A 21,804-nucleotide genomic window follows, 5' to 3' on the forward strand; every position below is an offset into this window, starting at 1 on the left:
GTTTTTTTTGCTGGGGCTGCTGGTAAAAGCAACTTGTTTATTTTTGTCCGTCGCAATTAGCGGGGATTATTAGCTCATCACCATGCATACTATAAATCCAGAGGAGCGATAAACGGCCCTTTAAGGAGTCGCCGCTTTTACATTTTGTTTTTGTTTTTTTTTTATTTTTTGCCATTGGCTGTGCTTGAAAATGTTTAATTCGGAATGAATTCTGGTTCTACATTTATGAAGTTCTGTGGCACAGGCCTCTATGTTTGGGTTTATTTTATTTTTTTGCACATTCTTCTTTCTGTACAATTGCTCTAGTAATGGTTTAGGCTCCGTTCACAGCAGCCGACAACAAAGTCGAGCGATTTTTTTTTTCAGTGCGACTTTGGAGTCCAACTCTGATAGGACTTTTACACTCTCTGGCACTGAAGCCGTATCAGGCTGCATTCACACTTGTGAGTGTAGCGTTTGTGAGCATTTTTACGGCACTTTTTTTTTTTCACGTTTTTCTGCACAATTTTGGCACATTTTTATGCGTGACCATTTTATACAGAGTTTTTGAGCTTTGGCGTTTTTTTTTATTAGCCAATGCAGAAAACTATAATTTGTTGCATCATTTGTTGGGTATTTCAGCTTTTTTTTTTAGCTTTTCCTTTCGCTTTTATTCCTTTTTTTATTATTATTAATAAGTAAAATAGAAGTATGGGTTTTTGTTTGATTCATACTTAGGTGGATGCAGCATCGACTCGATGCTGCATTTGTCTTCCAGCGCCTTAGCGCTGAGCGATCGAACACCACAATTGCTCAATTCTCACAGCTTCCCTAACGGAGAGCCGGTGACTGTCATTCACCGGCTCTCTGCTCCGCCCTTCTGTTCTCATTGGAGCGCTGAGCTGTGGAGGGGACGGGAGATGGTCAGCTCAGGCTCTCGGGGTCTCGCTGAGCTGGGTGCCTGTGTTGTGTCGAATACTGTCCCCCGTCGGATAGTGTCCTCCCTGTACTGCGCTTGCGCAGTACGGAAGACAAGGAGACGCCGAAGATGAACGGCGCCTGCGCTGTGAGTCCAGGTTCAAGCCCCACCATCCAAGTGGACATAGAGTTAGAATAAAAAATTGCAGAGCGAAGTGAGGCCATGCCCGAAGCGTGGCGAGCGCCCCTGTTACTAAGTGCTACCGTATGTCCGCTTGCATGGTGGGGCTTAAACCTGGGCTCAGGGGAGAAGGTACTAGCAAGTGCGCAGGCGCCATTCATCTTCGGAGACTTTCCGAGTCTCCTTGTCCTCCATACTGCACAAGCGCTGCGCCTGCGCAGTACGGGGCGGACACTATCCGATGGGGGGGGGGGACAGTTTTTGGCAGAACACTGGTTCAGAGATCCAGGTGGATCTCGACTCTGTGATCATGATGACGCTGAGCCTGGACCGAATCTATGGCATCAGCAGACAGCGAACTTCAGCCCTCTGTCTGCTGAAAACGGGTCGCAGGAGTGCAAAACAAACTGCACTCCTGTGATCCACTGGAGAAGTACAGCCAAAAAGCTTTCCCCGTACTTCTGCCTTAATTGGTTACCGACCAGCTGAAGCAGGTTGGCTCCCCTGGGCGAGCCGTCGTAGCTGTACGTCGGCCACTTTTAAGAGCACTAGGGGGGCGTGCGTGTCGACGGAGCCGATGTGTGTGCCGGGCGGTCGTGATGTTCCGCTGGTCCCCCGCGATAGCTCCTGAGAGAGACAGAACGTAGGTCTATCAATGTAAATAGACAGATCTCCGTTATGTCAGGGGTGAGGAGACTGCTCAGTTGTTCCTAATGCTTAGGAGTAGGGATGAGCTCAGGCGTGTTCGCATGGAGCAGAGCCCACCAGGAAGTCGGAGCAGCGCTGCGCTAATCACAGGCAGTGAGACATTGCCCCGATGTGCGGCTGCAGAGATCGGGCAATGTCTCATCCCTACTTAGCAACGATCGGTCTCCTCCTCCAGGCAGTCCAATCCTCCCCCCCACAGTTAGAAGCACTCCCTAGGTAACACATTTAGCCCCTTCATCGACCCCTAGTGTTAACTCCTTCCATGCCAGTGAGCTTTATATAGTAATCAGTATTTATTTTTATTTATTTTTATTTATTTATTTTTATTTTTTAAGTGTCTGATCTTTCTGCCGCAATGTCGCAGTCCTGATAAAAATTGCAGATCGCCGCAATTACTAGTAAAAAAAAATATATAAAAATACCAAAAATATACCCCTTGTCGCTTGCTTTTTTGTTTATAGCGCAAAAAAAAAAACGCACAGGTGATAAAATAGCCCCAAAAGAAAGCTCTATTTGTGGGAAAATAAGGACGTCAATTTTGTTTGGGTACGACATCGCATGACCGCGCAATTGTCAGTTAAAGCGACTCAGTGCCGTACCGCAAAAAATGTCCTGGGGGCAAATTTTTCCATGGCTTAAGCGATTAATTATTATAGCTGCAAAGGGTGGGGTCAACACAATATTGAACCCTACGGACTAAGACTGGGATGCCATTAAAGTTCATGTGCGTGTAAAGGCAGGTGTCCCAATACTTTTGGTAATATGGTGCAGATCAGTTACTTCCCACCCTTTTGGACATCAGTCCACCAATACCTCGGCTCCAGCTGGATCTTTCTGACAACTCTTTTACACACTTGTCTAAATTATAGTCACTGTACTTGTCAGGGGCCCCTCTGTGCAGCATTGTTAGAAGAGTGATTAAATGCATTTTTTTGCTTATGAGGCACAATGGCAACGCTTAAGACAAAATTTATGGCAGGGAGTCGGAATGTGCTGCGCAGTTTGCAGGTGGATCTGCTATTAATATAGATTTTTTTTACTTAAGTGCAACATAAGTAATGCATCAGTATATCCATTCCGGTTATTTATTACTCTACACAGAAATCACAGTACTCCCCTGGACAATGCCTTCTATCTGCCTTTCTGTTCAGAAAGATGGCGCCATATTTGTTCGGTCATCATTCGGGGTCACTCTTATCTACTTCCTGGACTGAGACTAAAGCCCCGTACACACGGTCGGATTTTCCAACGGGAAATGTTGGACGTGAGCTTGTTGTCGGAAAGTCCGACCGACCGTGTGTACGCTCCATCGAACATTTACTGTCGGGCTTTCCGCCAACAAATGTTTGCTAGCAGGTTCTCAAATCTTCCGGCCAATCGTGTGTACACAAAAGTTCACGCATGCTCAGAATCGAGCAGAAGGAGCCGCACTGGCTATTGGACTTCCTTTTTCTCGGGACACGTCGTGCGTCTTGTACGTCACCGCGTTCCCACGTTCGTAATTGTTGGCCAACATTTGTGTGGTCGTCTGTATGCAAGACATGTTTGAGCCAACAAACTTCGAAAAAAATAATCCACGATTTTGTTTTGCCGGAAAGTCAGATCGCGTGTATGCGCCGTAAGACTGAGTCCTGAAAACCCTGGTGCTTGTACAGTTCTTGCCTGCAGTGGACTGATGACATCCTCTCATCCTAGTTTGTGGTGGATACCACGTAGGACTGACTGGACCAGTCGATGGTCGTGGGTGAGTGATTGTGTGTGGGCAAAGAGGAAGAGGTCCCTTCCAGTAAGTCGAGCCCAACAGTGGATGGTGGTGGTGGGTGGACCCTCTAGGGAGCTTGGGCTGCTACCTTTCTGATACGGCCTTATGGTAATTTCAGCGAGACGTCTTGGGTAGGATAGAAGGGGTGCCCAGTGTCTAGGAAATTGCAACATTATATATATATATATATATATTTATTTAATAAGAAGTTTATTAATGGTATAAACATGTACATCAAGCCAACATGTTTCAGGGCAATGATGTCCCCCTTCTTCAGGGCTGTTGCTGCATGCTATTGTTTGGGAATGGTTCTCAAAATTATATATTGGTTACACTATTTCAGAAAGCAGAATGGCAGAGTGCCTCTGGAACCCTAGCCAGCACTCTGCCAAAACATCATAATCAATAATATCATTTGAGAACCATTTCCTTCCAATAGCATGCAGCAACAGGCCTGAAGAAGGGGGAGTTCATTCCCCTGAAACACGTTGGCCTAATGTACATGTTTTTCATTTTTATATAAATGTCTTATGACCCATAGATCCAAGTTGTAGTTTTCTGGGCACTGGGCCTATCCAAAATTATCTCAGCCTAGGCACCGTGACTAACTAGAGCCAAAGGATTGCTTTTAATAATTAAAGGTGGAGCTTTTCTGAAAAATAATGCTCTTGCCGTATATTGTAACATATCAGGACTTTATTCATGCAGACTTGCTGTGATAGCCTGTGATTGGCTATCACAATGATCAGTCACAGTATAGCTGTTTTCTCCCTTTGAATTGAGAAAAAGTTACATTGTATACATACAGGATCCATTATATAATACATTGTATACATACAGGATCCAATATATAATACATTGTATACATACAGGATCCAATATATAATACATTGTATACATACAGGATCCAATATATAATACATTGTATACATACAGGATCCAATATATAATACATTGTATACATACAGGATCCAATATATAATACATTGTATACATACAGGACCCATTATATAATAACATTGTATACATACAGGACCCATTATATAATAACATTGTATACATACAGGATCCAATATATAATACATTGTATACATACAGGATCCAATATATAATGCATTGTATACATACAGGATCCATTATATAATAAATTGTATGCAGTTGTGCTCATAAGTTTACATACCCTGGCAGAATTTATGATTTCTTGGCCATTTTTCAGAGAATATGAATGATAACACACAAACTTTTCTTTCACTCATGGTCAGTGTTTGGCAATTATCAATCAGCTGTGTTTACACTTTTTAAATCATAATGGCAGAAACTACCCAAATGACCCTGATCAAAAGTTTACATACCCCAGTTCTTAATACCGTGTATTGCCCCCTTTAACATCAATAAGATCTTGAAGTCTTTTGTGGTATTTGTGGATGAGGCTCTTTATCTTCTCAGAAGGTAAAACTGCCCATTCCTCTTGGCACAAAGCCTCCGGTTCCTGTAAATTCTTGGGCTGTCTTGCATGAACGGCACGTTTGAGATCTCCCCAGAGTGGCTCAATGATATTGAGGTCAGGAGACTGAGATGGCCGCTCCAGAACCTTCACTTTATTCTGCTGTAGCCAATGACAGGTCCACTTGGCCTTGTGTTTTGGATCATTGTCATCTTGGAATGTCCAAGTATGTCCCATGCGCAGCTTCCTGGCTGATGAATGCAAATGTTCCTCCAGTATTTTTTTATAACATACTGCATTCATCTTGCCAACAAGTTTGACCAGATTTCCTGTGCCTTTTGTAGCTCACACATCCCCAAAACATCAGCGATCCACCTCCGTGTTTCACAGTAGGAATAGTGGACCTTTCACCATAGGCCTTGTTGACTCCTCTCCAAATGTAGTGTTTATGGTTGTGGCCAAAAAGCTAAATTTTGGTCTCATCACTCCAAATGACTTTGTGGCAGAAGGTTTGAGGCTTGTCTCTGTGCTGTTTGGTGTATTCTAAGTGGGATACTTTATGGCATTTACATAGTAATGGCTTTCTTCTGGCGACTCGACCACGCAGCCCATCTTTCTTCAAGTTCCTCCTTATTGTGCATCTTGAAACAGCCACAACACATGTTTTCAGAGAGTCCTGTATTTCACCTGAAGTTATTTGTGGGTTTTTCTTTGCATCCCCATCAATTTTCCTGGCAGTTGTGGCTGAAATTTTAGTTGGTCTACCTGACCGTGGTTTGGTTTGAATGGAAACCCCTCATTTTCCACTTCTTGATTAGAGCTTGAACACTGCTGATTGGCATTCTCTATTCCTTGGATATCTTTTTTATATCCCTTTCCTGTTTTAAACAGTTCAACTACCTTTTCCCGCAAATCCTTTGACAATTATTTTGCTTTCCCCATGACTCGGAATCCAGAAACGTCAGTGCAGCACTGGATGGAAGATGCAAGGGTCTGTCAGGAGTCCAGAAACTCATTGACCTTTTATACACACACACTAATTACAAGCAAACAGATCACAGGGGAGGATGGTTACCTTTAATAGCCATTCAAACCCCATGGTGTCAACTTGTGGGCATCTTATCAGGCCAAAATCACCAGGGTATATAAACTTTTGATCCGGGTCATTTGGGTATTTTCTGTTGCCATTATGAATTAAAAAGAGTAAACACAGGTGATTGATAATAAATGGCTTCAGCCAAACACTAACCATGAGTGAAAGAAAAGTTTTTGTGTTATCGTTCATATTCTCTGAAAAATGCCCAAGAAATACTAAATTCTGCCCGGGGTATGGCGTTCTTCCCATGACCCGCCGAGCAGCTTCCGGGAAACCAAAGTCTTTGGATTCCGGGGGGAGTATGGTTGCAAAGCTGAAACTTAAAGGAATTGATGGAAGGCCACCACCAGGAGTGGAGCCTGTGGCTTAATTTGACTCAACACGGGAAACCTCACCCGGCCCGGACACGGCACAACTGAACATGCAGAGCTAGAGCCCAAGGATGGCATTTAATAATAAAAGGTAAAGCTTTTCTGAAAAATAATGCTGTTGCCGTATATTGTGACCTATCAGGAGGTTATTCCTGCAGACTTGTAAAGCAACTGAAATGTCTACTTTTGATGTGCTAATGACTATGTTATTATGCTATGTTATGTCTCCATGTGATATGATACCATATTCCAATACAAAGTGGTCCCTGGATCCCTACGCAAACACTGTGCAGCATTGGGACAGCTCTTAATGACTCGTATATTGGAGCCTGGCCACGATGTGGTTTAACTTTAGACTTTCCTTCAGATTATTGCAAGAAATGTGAATCGGCTTTGAAATGGATACAGGTGGTGGTCCAGCTGCTGTTTTCAGTCTGCGGCTGAGTGATCTGTCCAAACCATCAACACGCGTTTTAGAATTCTGTTCTATTCTAAGCATTTCCATTGGCTGTTGCAATATTTTCTTTTCCCGTTTCACCTTCGCTCTTTTTTTTCAGTAGTTCTCAGGTGTTGCACATACATGCCCCTGTGTACCCCTGGCTTTAAATTTATTGCGACAACAAATAAAAGATATTTTCAATGCAAGCGGTCAGTCTGGAGCTTTCCTTATGTAGCGCTGGCTCCTGACTAGCAGGCGCTATGGTTTTTGAAAAGTTAATTTGCCTGAAGCCACAGTTGGGTTTATGGACTATTTCTCTAAATTTCTGGTTTCAGTACCAGTCTAGCTGGGTTGCACTGGGTTCTCCTTGACCGCAGGTGTCGCTGTCACCGCCGGCAAGAGTAGAAACCCAGTCTAGCTGGGTGCATTGAATGCCACTATTCTCTCGGAAACCAGCCCAGTGGAAGTGTTTTCCTGCTGTGCATTCTGGGGGTGGTATTTAAGGTACCGACTCCTCATTGGTGGGGTCTTGTGCGATTATTTTCTGTCTGTTTGGTTCTGGTGGTCCTCCTGACCCAGCCCCAAGGCCCTCCTGGCCTGGGGTGCGGAACTATGCATCCTGAGTCTCGGAGCTGGCTAGCCCGAGGCGACGCAACTGAGGGGACAGGCCCGAGTGGATTTCGGGGCCTACTGATCCAAGGGTGGTCCGGTGCCGTCTCATCTGAAGGGAGAGGCTCAGCAACTGAAGATCCCCAGAGGAGGACTCATTCAGGAGAAGACCGTGCGCAAGGCTGGTTTCTCTGAAGGAGGCTTAGTTGAAGGGGCAACCTGGATCAACACTTATACGGTATCACTGGATTGGCTGAGAGAACCTGGTACCGTATGTCAGTTCTTTAAATTTGTCCACATCCTTCAGTAACGCTCAAGTGTATCTCACAAGTCTGTGGCAGAGACCGGTGGTCAGTGGGTAGGAGCCCATTACACTGGCGGTCAGTGGGAGAGAAGCTCCCTTACACCAGGGTTCGGTGCAGAAGGACCCTTTAATGCTGGCAGTAGATGGAGAAGGACCCCCTTATAATAGTAGTCCGTGGCTAAAGAACACTTTGGTGGTCAGTGGGTAAGGTGCCCCACAAGGAACCTTTCCCCATTGGTGGTTGGTAGGAGAAAGGCCTCATTATACTGATGGTCTTTGATGGTACTTTAATGGTCAGTGGGAGAGGTGCCTTTTAGACTGGTGGTTGGTGGAGAAGGAGCCTCTCCACATTGGTCGTCAGTGGGAGAAGGGCCTCATTTACACTGATGGTCAGTGGGAAAAGTCCTTCTTACTTTGGTGGTCAGTGGGAGAGGCGCCCATTAGACTGATGTTCAGTGGAGAAAGACCCTCTTTCATCGGGGGAGAGGTCCCTCTAAGCCCCTGTACACACGGTCGGAGATTTCGACAACCAAATCCGTCGGATTTTGTCCGTCGGATCTTGTCCGAAACTGTTGCATACACACGGTCGGACAAAGTTGTCGAAAAATCCGATCTTTCAGAACGTGATGACGTAATTTCGTTACGATGGGACTACATTCAGGCTAGTAGCCAATAACTTTGCTGTAGGAATTTGATCTGAGTATGCGTGGCACTTGGTCCGATCAAAATTCTCTACACATGATTGGAGTATGTCCGATCGGACCAGTTTGTCAGTCCGATGCATACCACACACAGTCGGATTATCCGACAACACGGTCCGATAGGACACATTCCGATGGATTCTCCGACCGTGTGTACAAGGGCTAAGACTTACGATCGGGTGGGGGATCCTCCTACATCAGTGGTCAGCGGGAGAAGGACCTCATTACACTTGGGGGCTAGTCGGAAGAATTCTGCTTACTTTGGCGGTCAGTGGCACTGGCAAGTATGTTGCCCTTACAGGTGGCTAAAAAAGATCATTGTTGTTAGTAGTTGCGTATCTGGGAGGCAAGAATTGTAAGAATTGTTCATTTCTCAAGGAACCCCTAGCAACCTCTGGAGGAACCCTGGTGGAGAAAGGCTTCTCTACATCCTTTGACCTAGCTCTTGGTATACATATGTACAAATTGGGGAATAATTTCTAAATGTTTTTTAGGCTTGGTTCTGTGTAGAAGGAGAAATGCTACTTAGAAATGGGAAGGAAGCTGACATTGACATTAGGCAATTTTGCTTTGGGTGTTCCTTGTTAAATTTTTATGGATATATAGACTAAATTATATATGTGTAACCAGCACCCCGAATGTTTTCTCAACCGCACAATTCAACGCCCTTGGACAAAACCCCAAGAGAAATAGTAGGGTCTTATTTGGGACCCCCCTCAGCACTAGGGATTCAGTACAAATTAGCTGATTTAGGCTCTAATTGGCTATTCTTAGATTTCCGCTTTGGCAGATATAACGACAGTCTAATTTTTATTTTTTTTTGCTTTATGAATGCAAAGATCTGTGATTTTGCTAATGTATTCTGCAATTTAGAAATTTGGAGGCATGTGTTATGTACTAATATGTTTGTGCAGAGGTGTTCATATTCTGCAGTGATACACTGCCAATAATCAGGTTTTGTTAGGAGGCATTGAATGTATTCTACTAAACAAAGATATTTCAGTGTTTTTATGGAAAATCTTTGCATCCAATTATTTGATCTCTATCATTATATAGGTGCTTCAACACATACATGGGGAAAAAGGGAGCAATAAAGTGTGCTGAAGTACACTTGAAGTACTTGCTCAGTTACAGGCTGGGTTCCTGCACCTGCCCAGGGAAGATAAGCTATTCAGCACCTCAAAGCAGGCCACACCTGATGAGCTAGAGATAGCTTGGTCAGGTGATCTAGTTCCATTGGGGTGGCCCGCTATGTCTTCGGACCCTGGATCCCTCTATCCGTTTGCCTGTGTTACCAGAGCTACCCTGAACTTCAATGAGAGGGATGTTGTTTAGTGGCGTGCCCATATACTCATCATGCTCAGTTGCAGGCTGGGTTCCTGGGAGCACATGGCCAAGAAAGAAAAGTTCCTCAGCATCTCAAAAAAGTCTGCACCTGATGAGATAGAGGTAGCTTGGTCAGGTGATCTGCAGCCGGGTGAGTGGCTGTCCACTCTCAGAACCGGTTTGCAGGTTGCTGGGTAGCTTCTCTGTAAGACCCAGATACTATGTGGAGCACCCCCTCAATTGCTACCACAGTACTTTAGTTCCATTGGGGTGGCTCCCTGCGTCTTCGGACCCTGGATTCCTCTAGCCGTTTGCCTGTGTTACCAGAGCTACGCTGGACTTCACTGAGAGGGATATTGTTTAGATACCATCAAAGTATTGATTTCATTGTTCAACAAAACATTGATTTCCGATTCTTTGCAGATAATTATTTGACTTCCATTTATATCATTACATAGGTGCTTTAAAAGTACCTGGGGGGGAAAAGGGAGCAATAAAGCGGAGTGGAGTGCCCATATACTCATCATGCTCAGTTGCAGGTTGCCTGGGAGCACATGGCCAAGAAAGAAAAGTTCCTCGGCATCTCAAAAAAGGCCGCACCTGATGAGATAGAGGTAGCCGGACAGGCGATCTACAGCCAGGTGAGTCTCAGAACCAGTGTGTAGGCAGCCGGGCAGCTTCTCTGGAAGACCCAGATGCTATGTGGAGCACCTCCTCAAATGCTATCGGGGCGCTCTAGTTCCACTGGCGTGGCCCCTTTGTGTCCTCGGGCCTTGGATCCCTCTAGCTGTTTGCCTGTAATAAGCTGTAATACTTTATTCCTCGCTCTGGCAGGATTCTTTCATTTTCTACAACAGTTGCCCTTAAGTTCCCCCCTGGTTCTCGGGCCAGCAGTCACACTCTGTCATCTCATAAGATCCATAACCAATAGTCCTGCGTTGTTTGTGAGGATGACGAGGACCTGCCCTCCGTGCAGAGAAGAGGTGAGGGCCAGAGCTTGTCGGAGTAAGGAATAAGCCAAGTACTACAGTTTATTCCTCCACCCCTAGGATTTTTGGGCTTTAACATAATTTACACCAAGGCAGAATACTTTCCACTGCTTATTGTAAGGAAAGGGCAATCTAAATGTAGCAAACAAAGGAACATTTTTGAAATGTTTCTGCTCACTCTGAAGCAATGTGACCTAACGACATACATGTTGTGATGGTTTTACTTGCGTTGGACCAAATAGTTTTTTTTTTGCAAGATGTCTGAGTATTTTTTTATATCGTTCGTTGTTTTGTATTTTGTTCAGTCTTCTCTCGTGGAAGGTAACCGTTCAATGGGGAGGCCCATTAAATGGGCTGTTCTAAAGATTGACACACACATGTACCTATATTTGTGACAGGGTCCTTTGGTTGGACACTTTATACATGGACTCCAGTCTCTTTCACTAGATGGTTTGAGACCCGAAGCAACATGGGCCCATTCACACCAGCAGCAATTGCCCAATGCAAAAACAAGGCGATCTGCTCTACACCAGGGGGTCACCAAACTCCGGCCCGGGGGCCAGATGCAGCCCTTTATATTGCCTTTTGGGGGACTATTCCTCCCATTAACACCAATAATGGGGCACTGTTCCTCCCAGTGACGCCAATGATAGGGTGTCACATCACATTTTGCTACGGAAGTGACGTTCCACTGAGAAATTACGTAAGTTACCCATACGCGTTCCAAAAGTTTTTACGACAATACGGAGCAGTGAAACCGTCAGATAATGTCACGGAAGTGACGTTACAGACAAGCGCTTTTTCTGTATAATTATTGATTGAAGACACCACTTTGCAACAGGGCCCCTCGTGGGCTTGCTTCGCTCGCCACGCTTCGGGCACGGCCCTGCTTTGCTCGGCATAATTATATTCTGACTCTATGTCCACTTGGATGGTGGGGCTTGAACCCGGACTTAGGGGCGGAGCCACATAATAACGGTTCAATGTCAGTTCCGTCACACTATTATTATTATACACGATTTATATAGAGCCAACAGTTTACGCGGCGCTTTACAATGTATAGGGGGGGACAACACAATTACAGTACAGTTCAATACAAAAGGTACAGGAGGGCCCGGCTCGTAGAGCTTACATTCTAAAGGGAGGGGCTGGTGGTACAAAAGGTAATAGCTTCAGAGAATGATTTGATGGGGGGGGGGGGGGGGGTGGTCACTGTCTAACGGTTTTAATGTGCTGTTTTATCGTAAAAGTGTTGGAACGCATATGGCGGCGTCGCGCATGCGCACTCCAGCAGGTAGCGAAATGTTATGGGTCACCATATGTGATGATGCACCGCCATTGTTTTAGATTTTTTTTTTAATAAAGGAACTGTCAAAAACTGTTTCACTTTGTTTATTCACTGTTTACACTTTGTTTTTGGTGAATGGGTAGGCCATACTCATTCACGTGGGCGGGGGGGCAGGATCTGGGGGCTTCCAGATTGTGATAAGTCCTCCCCCTCAGACCCCAACAAACCACAGCCTAGGGTTGTGGGGAAGAGGTCTTTGTCCTCATCAACATGGGGACAAGGTGCTTTGGGGTGGGCAGAGCCTGCCTGCCCTAAAGCACTCCCCCATGTTGAGGGTATGTGGCTTGGTATGGTTCGGGGGGGGGGGGGTGCTCTTGCTCGTCCCCCCTTTCTTGGGCTGCATGCTCGGATAAGGGTCTGGTATTAATATTGGGGGGTACCTACCCCACGCCATTTATTTACCTTTTTTCTTGGCGTTGGGTTCCCCTTAAAATCCATACCAGACCCAAAGGGCCTGGTTATGGATTGGGGGGAAGGGGAGCTCCTACGCAGTTTCTTTTTTTTTTTTCCCAGAATTTTCTATTGCTGGCATTCTTTTCAGCTGACAGCTGATGAGTCACCGGCATGCTTTTCAGCTGACAGCTGATGAGTCGCCGGCATTCTTTTCAGCTGACAGCTGATGAGTCGCCGGCATTCTTTTCAGCTGACAGCTGATGAGTCACCGGCATGCTTTTCAGCTGACAGCTGATGAGTCGCCGGCATTCTTTTCAGCTGACAGCTGATGAGTCGCCGGCATTCTTTTCAGCTGACAGCTGATGAGTCACCGGCATGCTTTTCAGCTGACAGCTGATGAGTCACTGCCATTCTTTTCAGCTGACAGCTGATGAGTCGCCGGCATTCTTTTCAGCTGACAGCTGATGAGTCGCCGGCATTCTTTTCAGCTGACGAGTCGCCAGGATTCTTTTCAACTGACAGCTGATGAGTCGTTGGTTGTTAAGGACATGGCGGGCCGACTTCCAGCTCCCTAACAACCAGCTATTCTTCACGGAATTCGAATCGAATCGTTGCGAAAATGTTGAATCCGTTAGAAAACTTTTAAATTAAATGAATCGAATTTCAGCTAAATTCATTACTATTTCATTCAGAGATTCAGATGCATCCGAATCTCCAAATAACCCAAAATTTGTCTTCATTTACATTTGGACCGAAACGAATTGCACACGTCTAGTTGTGCATAGTAACCAATCCGCTTATGAGTTTTATTGTCAAAGATTAATTGAACGCCTGTACTATGGAACAGTTTTAGTAAATTTCCCCCTAAGTGTGCTGCAAGGAAAGTAGGGCGAGTTGCATGGTTGGGCGGGGTGTTGGGAATGCACGGCCGCAGGTTCTATGCACAGATTAGCGCACGCTGCGCGGTGTGAATGAGCCCCTTTATGGCATTAACACCGGGCCAGGTGTTCATTGTGTATTCAAGTGGAAATGTATTTCCATGAAATGTGTTGGCTCTCTGTGATTGGATAGTCTCCGTCCTAACAGCTCCAATCTGCGGTATATTTATGTAACGGCTCTTCTTGCCTCCAAACATCGGCGAATGGGAGGTTATTAGTCTGTAAGGCGAGGAGCGCTTCTGTGGCTGAATTGTGCACTCTGACCCCTCCCCGGGGGAAACTCGCATACCCGCGTCAGCACTTTAAATATTATTGCAACACTTTTGTAATTTCCCGTGTGTCATGAGGATGTCTTCGTCTTGTGTAGAAATGTGTTTTTGAGTGTTGCTGTGTTGATGGCAGTGATGTAACTATAATAAAAACAAAACAAACAAAAAAAAACAAAAAACGGAACTTCAGGGGATAAGTAAATATTCTCTAAATCCATTCATCACGTGTCTTCTTCTCGGATCTCGGTGAGCTTTGTGTATTTCTTCCAGATCTGTGCAGTGAATAGGAATAGCACCTCATCATTGCTGTCAGTGGGAGAAATAGCACCTCATCATTGGTGTCAGTGGGAGAAATAGTGCCCCATCATTGGTGTCAGTGGGAGAAATAGTGCCCCATTATTGGTGTCAGTGGGATGAATAGTGCCCCATCATTGGTGTCAGTGGGAGAAATAGTGCCCAATCATTGGTGTCAGTGGGAGGAATAGCACCTCATCATTGGTGTCAGTGGGAGGAATAGTGCCTCATCATTGGTGCTAATAGGAGGAATAGTGCCCCATCATTGTTGTCAATAGGAGAATTAGTGCCCCATCGTTGGTATCAGTGGGGGGAATAGTGCCCCATCATTGGAATCAGTGGGAGGAATAGTGCCCCATCATTGGTGTCAGTAGGAGGAATAGTGCCCCATGGTTGGTGTCAGTAGGAAAAATAGTGTCTTACAATTGGTATCAGTGGGAGGAATAGTGCCCCATCATTGTCAACAGGAGAATTGGTGCCCCCTCATTGGTATCAGTGGGGGGAATAGAGCCCCATCATTGTTGTCAATAGGAGGATTAGTGCCCCATCATTGGTGTCAGTGGGAGGAATAGTGCCCCATCATTGGTGTCAGTGGGAGGAATAGTGCCCCATCATTGGTGTCAGTGGGAGGAATAGTGCCCCATCATTGGTGTCAGTGGGAGGAATAGTGCCCCATCATTGGTGTCAGTGGGAGGAATAGTGCCCCATCATTGGTGTCAGTGGGAGGAATAGCACCTCATCATTGGTGTCAGTAGGAGGAATAGTGCCCCATCATTGGTATCAGTGGGAGGAATAGTGCCTCATCATTGGTGCTAATAGGAGGAATAGTGCCCCATCATTGTTGTCAATAGGAGAATTAGTGCCCCATCGTTGGTATCAGTGGGGGGAATAGTGCCCCATCATTGGTATCAGTGGGAGGAATAGTGCCCCATCATTGGTATCAGTGGGAGGAATAGTGCTCCATCATTGGTATCAGTGGGAGGAATAGTGCTCCATCATTGGTGTCAGTGGGAGGAATAGTGCCCCATCATTGGTGTCAGTGGGAGGAATAGCACCTCATCATTGGTGTCAGTAGGAGGAATAGTGCCCCATCATTGGTATCAGTGGGAGGAATAGTGCCTCATCATTGGTGCTAATAGGAGGAATAGTGCCCCATCATTGTTGTCAATAGGAGAATTAGTGCCCCATCGTTGGTATCAGTGGGGGGAATAGTGCCCCATCATTGGTATCAGTGGGAGGAATAGTGCCCCATCATTGGTGTCAGTGGGAGGAATAGTGCCCCATCATTGGTGTCAGTGGGAGGAATAGTGCCCCATCATTGGTGTCAGTGGGAGGAATAGTGCCCCATCATTGGTGTCAGTGGGAGGAATAGTGCTCCATCATTGGTGTCAGTGGGAGGAATAGTGCCCCATCATTGGTGTCAGTGGGAGGAATAATTCCCTATCATTGGTGTCAGTGGGAGGAATAGTGCCCCATCATTGGTGTCAGTGGGAGGAATAGTGCTCCATCATTGGTATCAGTGGGAGGAATAATTCCCCATCATTGGTGTCAGTGGGAGGAATAGTGCTCCATCATTGGTGTCAGTGGGAGGAATAGTGCCCCATCATTGGTGTCAGCGGGAGGAATAGTGCTCCATCATTGGTATCAGTGGGAGGAATAATTCCCCATCATTGGTGTCAGCGGGAGGAATAGTGCTCCATCATTGGTGTCAGCGGGAGGAATAGTGCTCCATCATTGGTATCAGTGGGAGGAATAGTGCTCCATCATTGGTGTCAGTGGGAGGAATAGTGCCCCATCATTGGTGTCAGTGGGAGGAATAGTGCCCCATCATTGGTGTCAGTGGGAGGAATAGTGCTCCATCATTGGTATCAGTGGGAGGAATAATTCCCCATCATTGGTGTCAGTGGGAGGAATAGTGCCCCATCATTGGTGTCAGTGGGAGGAATAGTGCTCCATCATTGGTGTCAGTGGGAGGAATAATTCCCCATCATTGGTGTCAGTGGGAAGAATAGTGCTCCAAGGTCCGCATAAAGGGAAGCAAAAGTCCACGTTTGGCCCACGGGCTGCAGTTTGGAGACCACTGCTTTAGAGGAATTTCCTCTCACTTCCTGTTTTGGCTGTAGGACAGGAAGTGAAGAGAACTCTATCTAATGGGACATAAATTACAAAAAAATAAACCTTACAGGGATTATAACCCTCCCTTACTCCATGCAAAATGGAAAAAAAAAGTTTTTCTTTCAGTTCTACTTTAACCTCTTCCCGCCCACGCTATAGCCGAAAGATGGCTACAGCGCAGGCCTAAATTGCTGGGAGGGCATCCCTGCGGGGCACGGGCGGCATGCTCTGTGACCAGCGAGTTCTTGTGATTTGGCTCATCACAGATCGGAGTAAGGGCCTGATCCCGTCCCTTTACCACGTGATCAGCTGTCAGCCAATGACAGAGGATCGCGTGATGTAAACCAGAAGTCGGTAATCAGCCTATTTTTTCCTCGTGCTGACAGCGTTCGGAGAAAAAAGCGGCAGATTACCAGCTTGTGCAAATGGGACATTGGTCCCAAAAACGGAGAGCCACGAGTGCCACCTGCCAGTGTTCACCGGTGCCATTTACCAGTGTACTGCTAAGCAGTGCCCATCAGTGCCACCCAGGAGCGGACTGACAACTCATGGGGCCCCCGGGCAATAGGAAAAGATTATGGGGCCCTCGGGCAATAGGAGGAGATTATGGGGCCCCCGGGCAATAGGAGGAGATTATGGGGCCCCCAGGCAATAGATTATGGGGCCACACAGTATACACACACATACAGTATACACACACATACAATATACACACACATACAATATACACACACAATGAAAAGATACTGGAGAGGCGGGGCAGCTATAATCTTGGGATTTTTTTAAAAACACAGATTTTTACATACTGTCCCTGGTTTCATTGAGGCTGGCAACCCTGATGGGACCCATTAGTGTCATGGGGCCCTCGGGCAGTGCCCTAATGCCCGAATGGTCAGTCCGCCCCTGGTGCCACCTATCAGTGCTGCCAATCCATGCCCATCAGTGCCTTATCATTAGTGCCACATATCAGTGCTGCCTATCAGTGTCACCTACCAGTGCCCATCAGTGTCACCTATCATTGCAGCGTCATCAGTGCCCACCAATGTCCGCCTCATCAGTGCCACCTATCAGTGCCGCCCATCAGTGTCACCTACCAGTGCCCATCAGTGCCACCTATCATTGCAGCGTCATCAGTGCCCACCAATGTCCGCCTCATCTGTGCCACCTATCAGTGCCGCCCATCAGTGTCACCTACCAGTGCAGTGTCATCAGTGCCCACCAATGTCCGCCTCATCAGTGCCACCTATCAGTGCCGCCCATCAGTGTCACCATCAGTGCCCATCAGTGCCACCTATCATTGCAGCGTCATCAGTGCCCACCAATGTCCGCCTCATCTGTGCCACCTATCAGTGCCGCCCATCAGTGTCACCTACCAGTGCCCATCAGTGCCACTTAAGAAGTTTAACAACACAGGACGAATCCAGCGCCTTGAGGCAATTCAGTTCGCATTGTAGCACTTTAAGTTATTCATTCATTCACTTATCAGTGCCTCCTGATCAGTGCCCATCACTGCCACCTGTTTGAAAAATTTTATAACGAACTATGAAAAATATAACTTTTTTTTTTCTTCAACATTTTTCGTCTTTTTATTTATTTATTTTTTGTTTAGCAAAAATTAAAAACCCAGCAGTGATTAAATACCACCAAAAGAAAGCTCTGTTTGTGTGAAAAAAATGATAAAAATCTCATATGAGCACAGCGTTGTATGATGGACGACGCAATTGTCATTCAAAGTGAAAGCCGAAAATTGGCCTGGGCAGGAAAAGGGCGAAAGTGTAAGCAAGTAGTTAAAATACTTAAAAAAAAAAAAAAAAAAAAAAAATGATTTCTATTTTTTTTCTTAAGTAAAGGTGGATTTTAACTTAAACAAAATGAAGTCCAACCATCATAGATTAGTACGGCGCTCAGGTCCAGGAATAATGGCGGTGATCGTGGTGCTACAGAGGTTCCATTCCGGTTCCTTTGATCAAAGCTTGACCGACGTAACTGTAAAAATTGCCAAACCTGGAATTCTTCTTTTTAAATGTTTGTGTGGGGGTGTTGTGTTTTTTTTTTTTTTTTTTTATATATATTTATCTTTTATTGTCTTCTTTTTTTTTTTTTTATAAAAGATCGTTGGATGCCGGGTGAGGCGGAAGCCGGAGGAGGCGACGGAACGATACACCCGATGGATCAACAGCCTGACTCCGGAGCAGCTCCTGACACAGGTGAGGAGTTTGAATGCGTTTCATTGTTCTTCGGGGCTGAAGGAACCTCGTCTGAACGTCAGCTCTGCGGCCCGGGGGCCATGAGCACGCGCCTCAGAGTGACGCACAGCCAAGTTCATGAGTAGATCCTCTGCATCCTCTTATTGCAAAACTGCTAAATCAAAAATAGCTCATGGCTTCGCCTGTGTCGTGCGTTTCCTCTGTGGAGAGACGTTCCGGCTTTTTTGCGTAACTCGCCACGTGTGTTTTTTTTTTTTTTACCATCTGCATGTGATTCATTTTCAAATGGCGCAATAGGAAAATTGGTGATCTATTGTATAATACCAATTTTCATTGATTATGGATCCTACTTTTTTATTAGCCACTTGACCTCCATAAGATTTACACTGCACGCAGAATGTTTCATTTTTTATTTATTTTTTAACCTTCAGCCTTTAGAGCCACGTTAACCACTTCACGCAAATCACCGTACCCGTACGTCGGTACTTTGGCGCTAAATACCATTGTTATAGCGGCAGCTAGCTGCCATGACTTCGATATTTTTAGGAACGAAGTGCGTTTCTCTTTAGTATAAAAGCTGTCTCTACCGACGGATTCGCCACGAGATCACTTTTATCGGTGACAGGAGAGGGCCCCCCACCCCACCCCCATCCTGCCGCACTCCGGTCCTCTACGCTGCTTACCGGAGCCATCGGTAGCGCCGGAGACGATCGCGTCCTCTTCCCTCACTGCCTGGATGCTGAGTGAGGGAATGACGCCCCCCCCGCCCGACTCCCTAGCATTGGAGGGCGGAATCGACATCAAACGCCACTTCCGCCCAATGCTCTTAAAGGGGAATTTATTTTTTAATTTTTTTTTTTTTTTAATTACTTTTTTTATTTTTTATTGCAGTGTTAATTTTGCCAGCAATTTTTGATTTAGTTTCAGTCTTAGTCTTAGGACTAAAATAGCTTTTTAGTTTTAGTCCCATTTTAGTCTTCTGCAATTGTTTTAGTTTTAGTCGTATTTAGTCGACTAAATCTCCAGTACATTTTAGTCGACTAAGGCCCCTTTCACACTGAGGCGGTTTTCGGGCGATACTACGCTAAAAATAGCACCTGAAAAAACCGGCCCCTTTCAATCCAGCGTGAAAGCCGGAGGGCTTTCACACTGGAGCGGTGCGCTGGCAGGACGGTGAAAAAAGTCCTACTAGCCGTATCTTTGGAGCAGTGTGTTCACCGCTCCTAAACCGCTCCTACCCATTGAAATCAATTGGGGCAGCAAGGCTATACCGCTGGCAAAGCGGCGCTTTGCGGGCAGTTTTAACCCTTTTTCGGCCACTAGCGGGGTTTTAAACCACCCCGCTAGCGGCTGCATACGTCGCTAAAACGACTGTAAAGCGCCGCTAAAAATGACGCCTGCAACGCCCCAGTGTAAAAAGGGGCCTAAAACTCATTTTAGTCGTCTAAAATCGAATGGGTGTAATTTAATTATAATGCATTAGTTAACATTTCTATACAATTTCCAAACTCATTATGTACTGCTGGAGTGAAAGAAATCGAATCTGTTATTATTTATGTGCAAAAATCCTATCAAGCCGTGTCGAAAGAGCGGCGTTATTATTTATGGCATTGAGGTATAAACAAGCACTACAGACCAGTGTTAATTTTGACGTCAAATTTCAATTTAGTTTTAGTCTTTTGGCATTTTAGTTTTAGTTTTTAGATTGTAAGCTCTAACGAGCAGGGCCCTCTGATTCCTCTTGTACCAAATTGTAATGTAACTGTAATGTCTGCCCTCATGTTGTAAAGCACTGAGCAAACTGTTGGCGCTATATAAAACCTGTATAATAATAATAGTCCCCATTTTAGTCTTTTGACTAAAATTCCATTTTAGTTTTAGTCGTATTTTAGTCATCTCAGTTGTTTTAGTTTTAGTCGCATTTTAGTAGACTAAAATAGTATTAATTTAGTCGACTAAAATAGTATTAATTTAGTCGACTAAAATGTTTTAGTCCCTTTAGTCGACGCAATTAATACTGGTGTAAATATGAGATGTGAGGTCTTTTTGACCACTCCCCCCCCCCCCCCCCCCCTTTCCCCGATCTCATATTTAAGAAGTCCTGTCATGCTTTTTTTCTATTACAGGGGATGTTTACATTCCTTTAATAGGAATAAAAGTGACACAATTTTTTATTTTTTTTTAAAAGGACAATTCAAAATTAAAAGTAAAATAAATAAGACATTTTTTTTTTTCTTAAAGCACCCCGTCCCGCCGAGCTTGCGCGCAGAAGCGAACGCATACGCGAGCTGCGCCCGCATATGAAAACGGTGTTCAAACCCACACGTGTGAGGTATCGCCGCGATCGTTATAGCGAGAGCAATAATTCTAACTCTAAGCCCTTGTACACACGGTCGGAGATTCCGACAACCAAATCCGTCGGATTTTGTCCGACGCATTTTGTCCGAAACTGTTGCATACACACGGGTCGGACAAAGTTGTTGGAAAATCCGATCTTTCAGAACGTGATGACGTTATTTCGTTACGATGGGACTATGTTCAGGCTAGTAGCCAATAGCTTTGATGTAGGAATTTGATCTGAGCATGCGTGGCACTTTGTCCGATCGGAATTCTCTACACATGATCGGAGAATGTACGATCGGAGCATTTTGTCGGAAAATATTTCCGGCAAGTTTGAAAATTTGGTCCGACGGAAACAGTCCGATGCAGACCACGCACAGTCGGAATATCCGACAAAACGCTCCGATCGGACACATTCCGACGGAATCTCCGACCGTGTGTACAAGGGCTTAGTCTGTAACTCAAAACTGGTAAACTGTAGAAATTTTTAAACGTCGCCTATGGAGATTTTTTTAAGGGTAACAGTTTGTCGCCATTCCACGAGCGGGGCGTAATTTTGAAGCGTGACGTGTTGGGTATCAATTTACTCGGCGTAACATTATCTTTCACATTATTAAAAAAAAATTAAAAAATTGGGCTAACCTTACTGTTATCTTATTTTTTTAATTCCAAAAATTTTATTTATTATTTATCCTAATTTTTAATTCAACATTTTTTATAAAAAAAAAAAAAAAAAGTGCACTTTGTAAAACCCTGCGCAAATTCGGTGTGACATAAAGTATTGCAACGACCGCCATTTTTATTCTCTAGGGTGTTAGAAAAAAAAATTAATGTTTGGGGGTTCTAAGTAATTTTCTAGCAAAAAAAAAGATTTTAAGTTGTAAACGCAGAGTCTGTAGAATAGGCTCGGTCCTTGAGTGGTTAAGCTTGTGACTGGTAATATTTCTTGACTGTGTAAGTACATAAAACCATCCTTTAGATGTTCTCTGCCGACGTGTAATTTATTGTGTTTTTTTTTTTTTTTTCCTTCGCCGCGCTCATAAAACAGATTATTTTCTGCCTTTTCTGATTCT

At 45.1% G+C, this 21,804-nt stretch overlaps 1 protein-coding gene across 1 annotated transcript in view; it reads left to right on the forward strand.

Moving 5' to 3' along the window:
- The window catches only part of QTGAL (queuosine-tRNA galactosyltransferase), a 349,168-nt gene that overhangs the window by 119,076 nt on the left and 208,288 nt on the right, over window positions 1-21,804 (forward strand). Inside the window, exon 7 of the mRNA XM_077458633.1 lies at window positions 18,296-18,391. Within this exon, the coding sequence (XP_077314759.1) occupies window positions 18,296-18,391 (96 nt within the window). The remainder of the gene's footprint in view (window positions 1-18,295; window positions 18,392-21,804) is intronic.

Source organism: Lithobates pipiens, unplaced genomic scaffold, assembly GCF_037356315.1.
Source record: "Lithobates pipiens isolate NorthernLeopardFrog02 unplaced genomic scaffold, aLitPip1_a1.2 Scaffold_28, whole genome shotgun sequence".
NCBI lineage: Eukaryota > Metazoa > Chordata > Amphibia > Anura > Ranidae > Lithobates > Lithobates pipiens.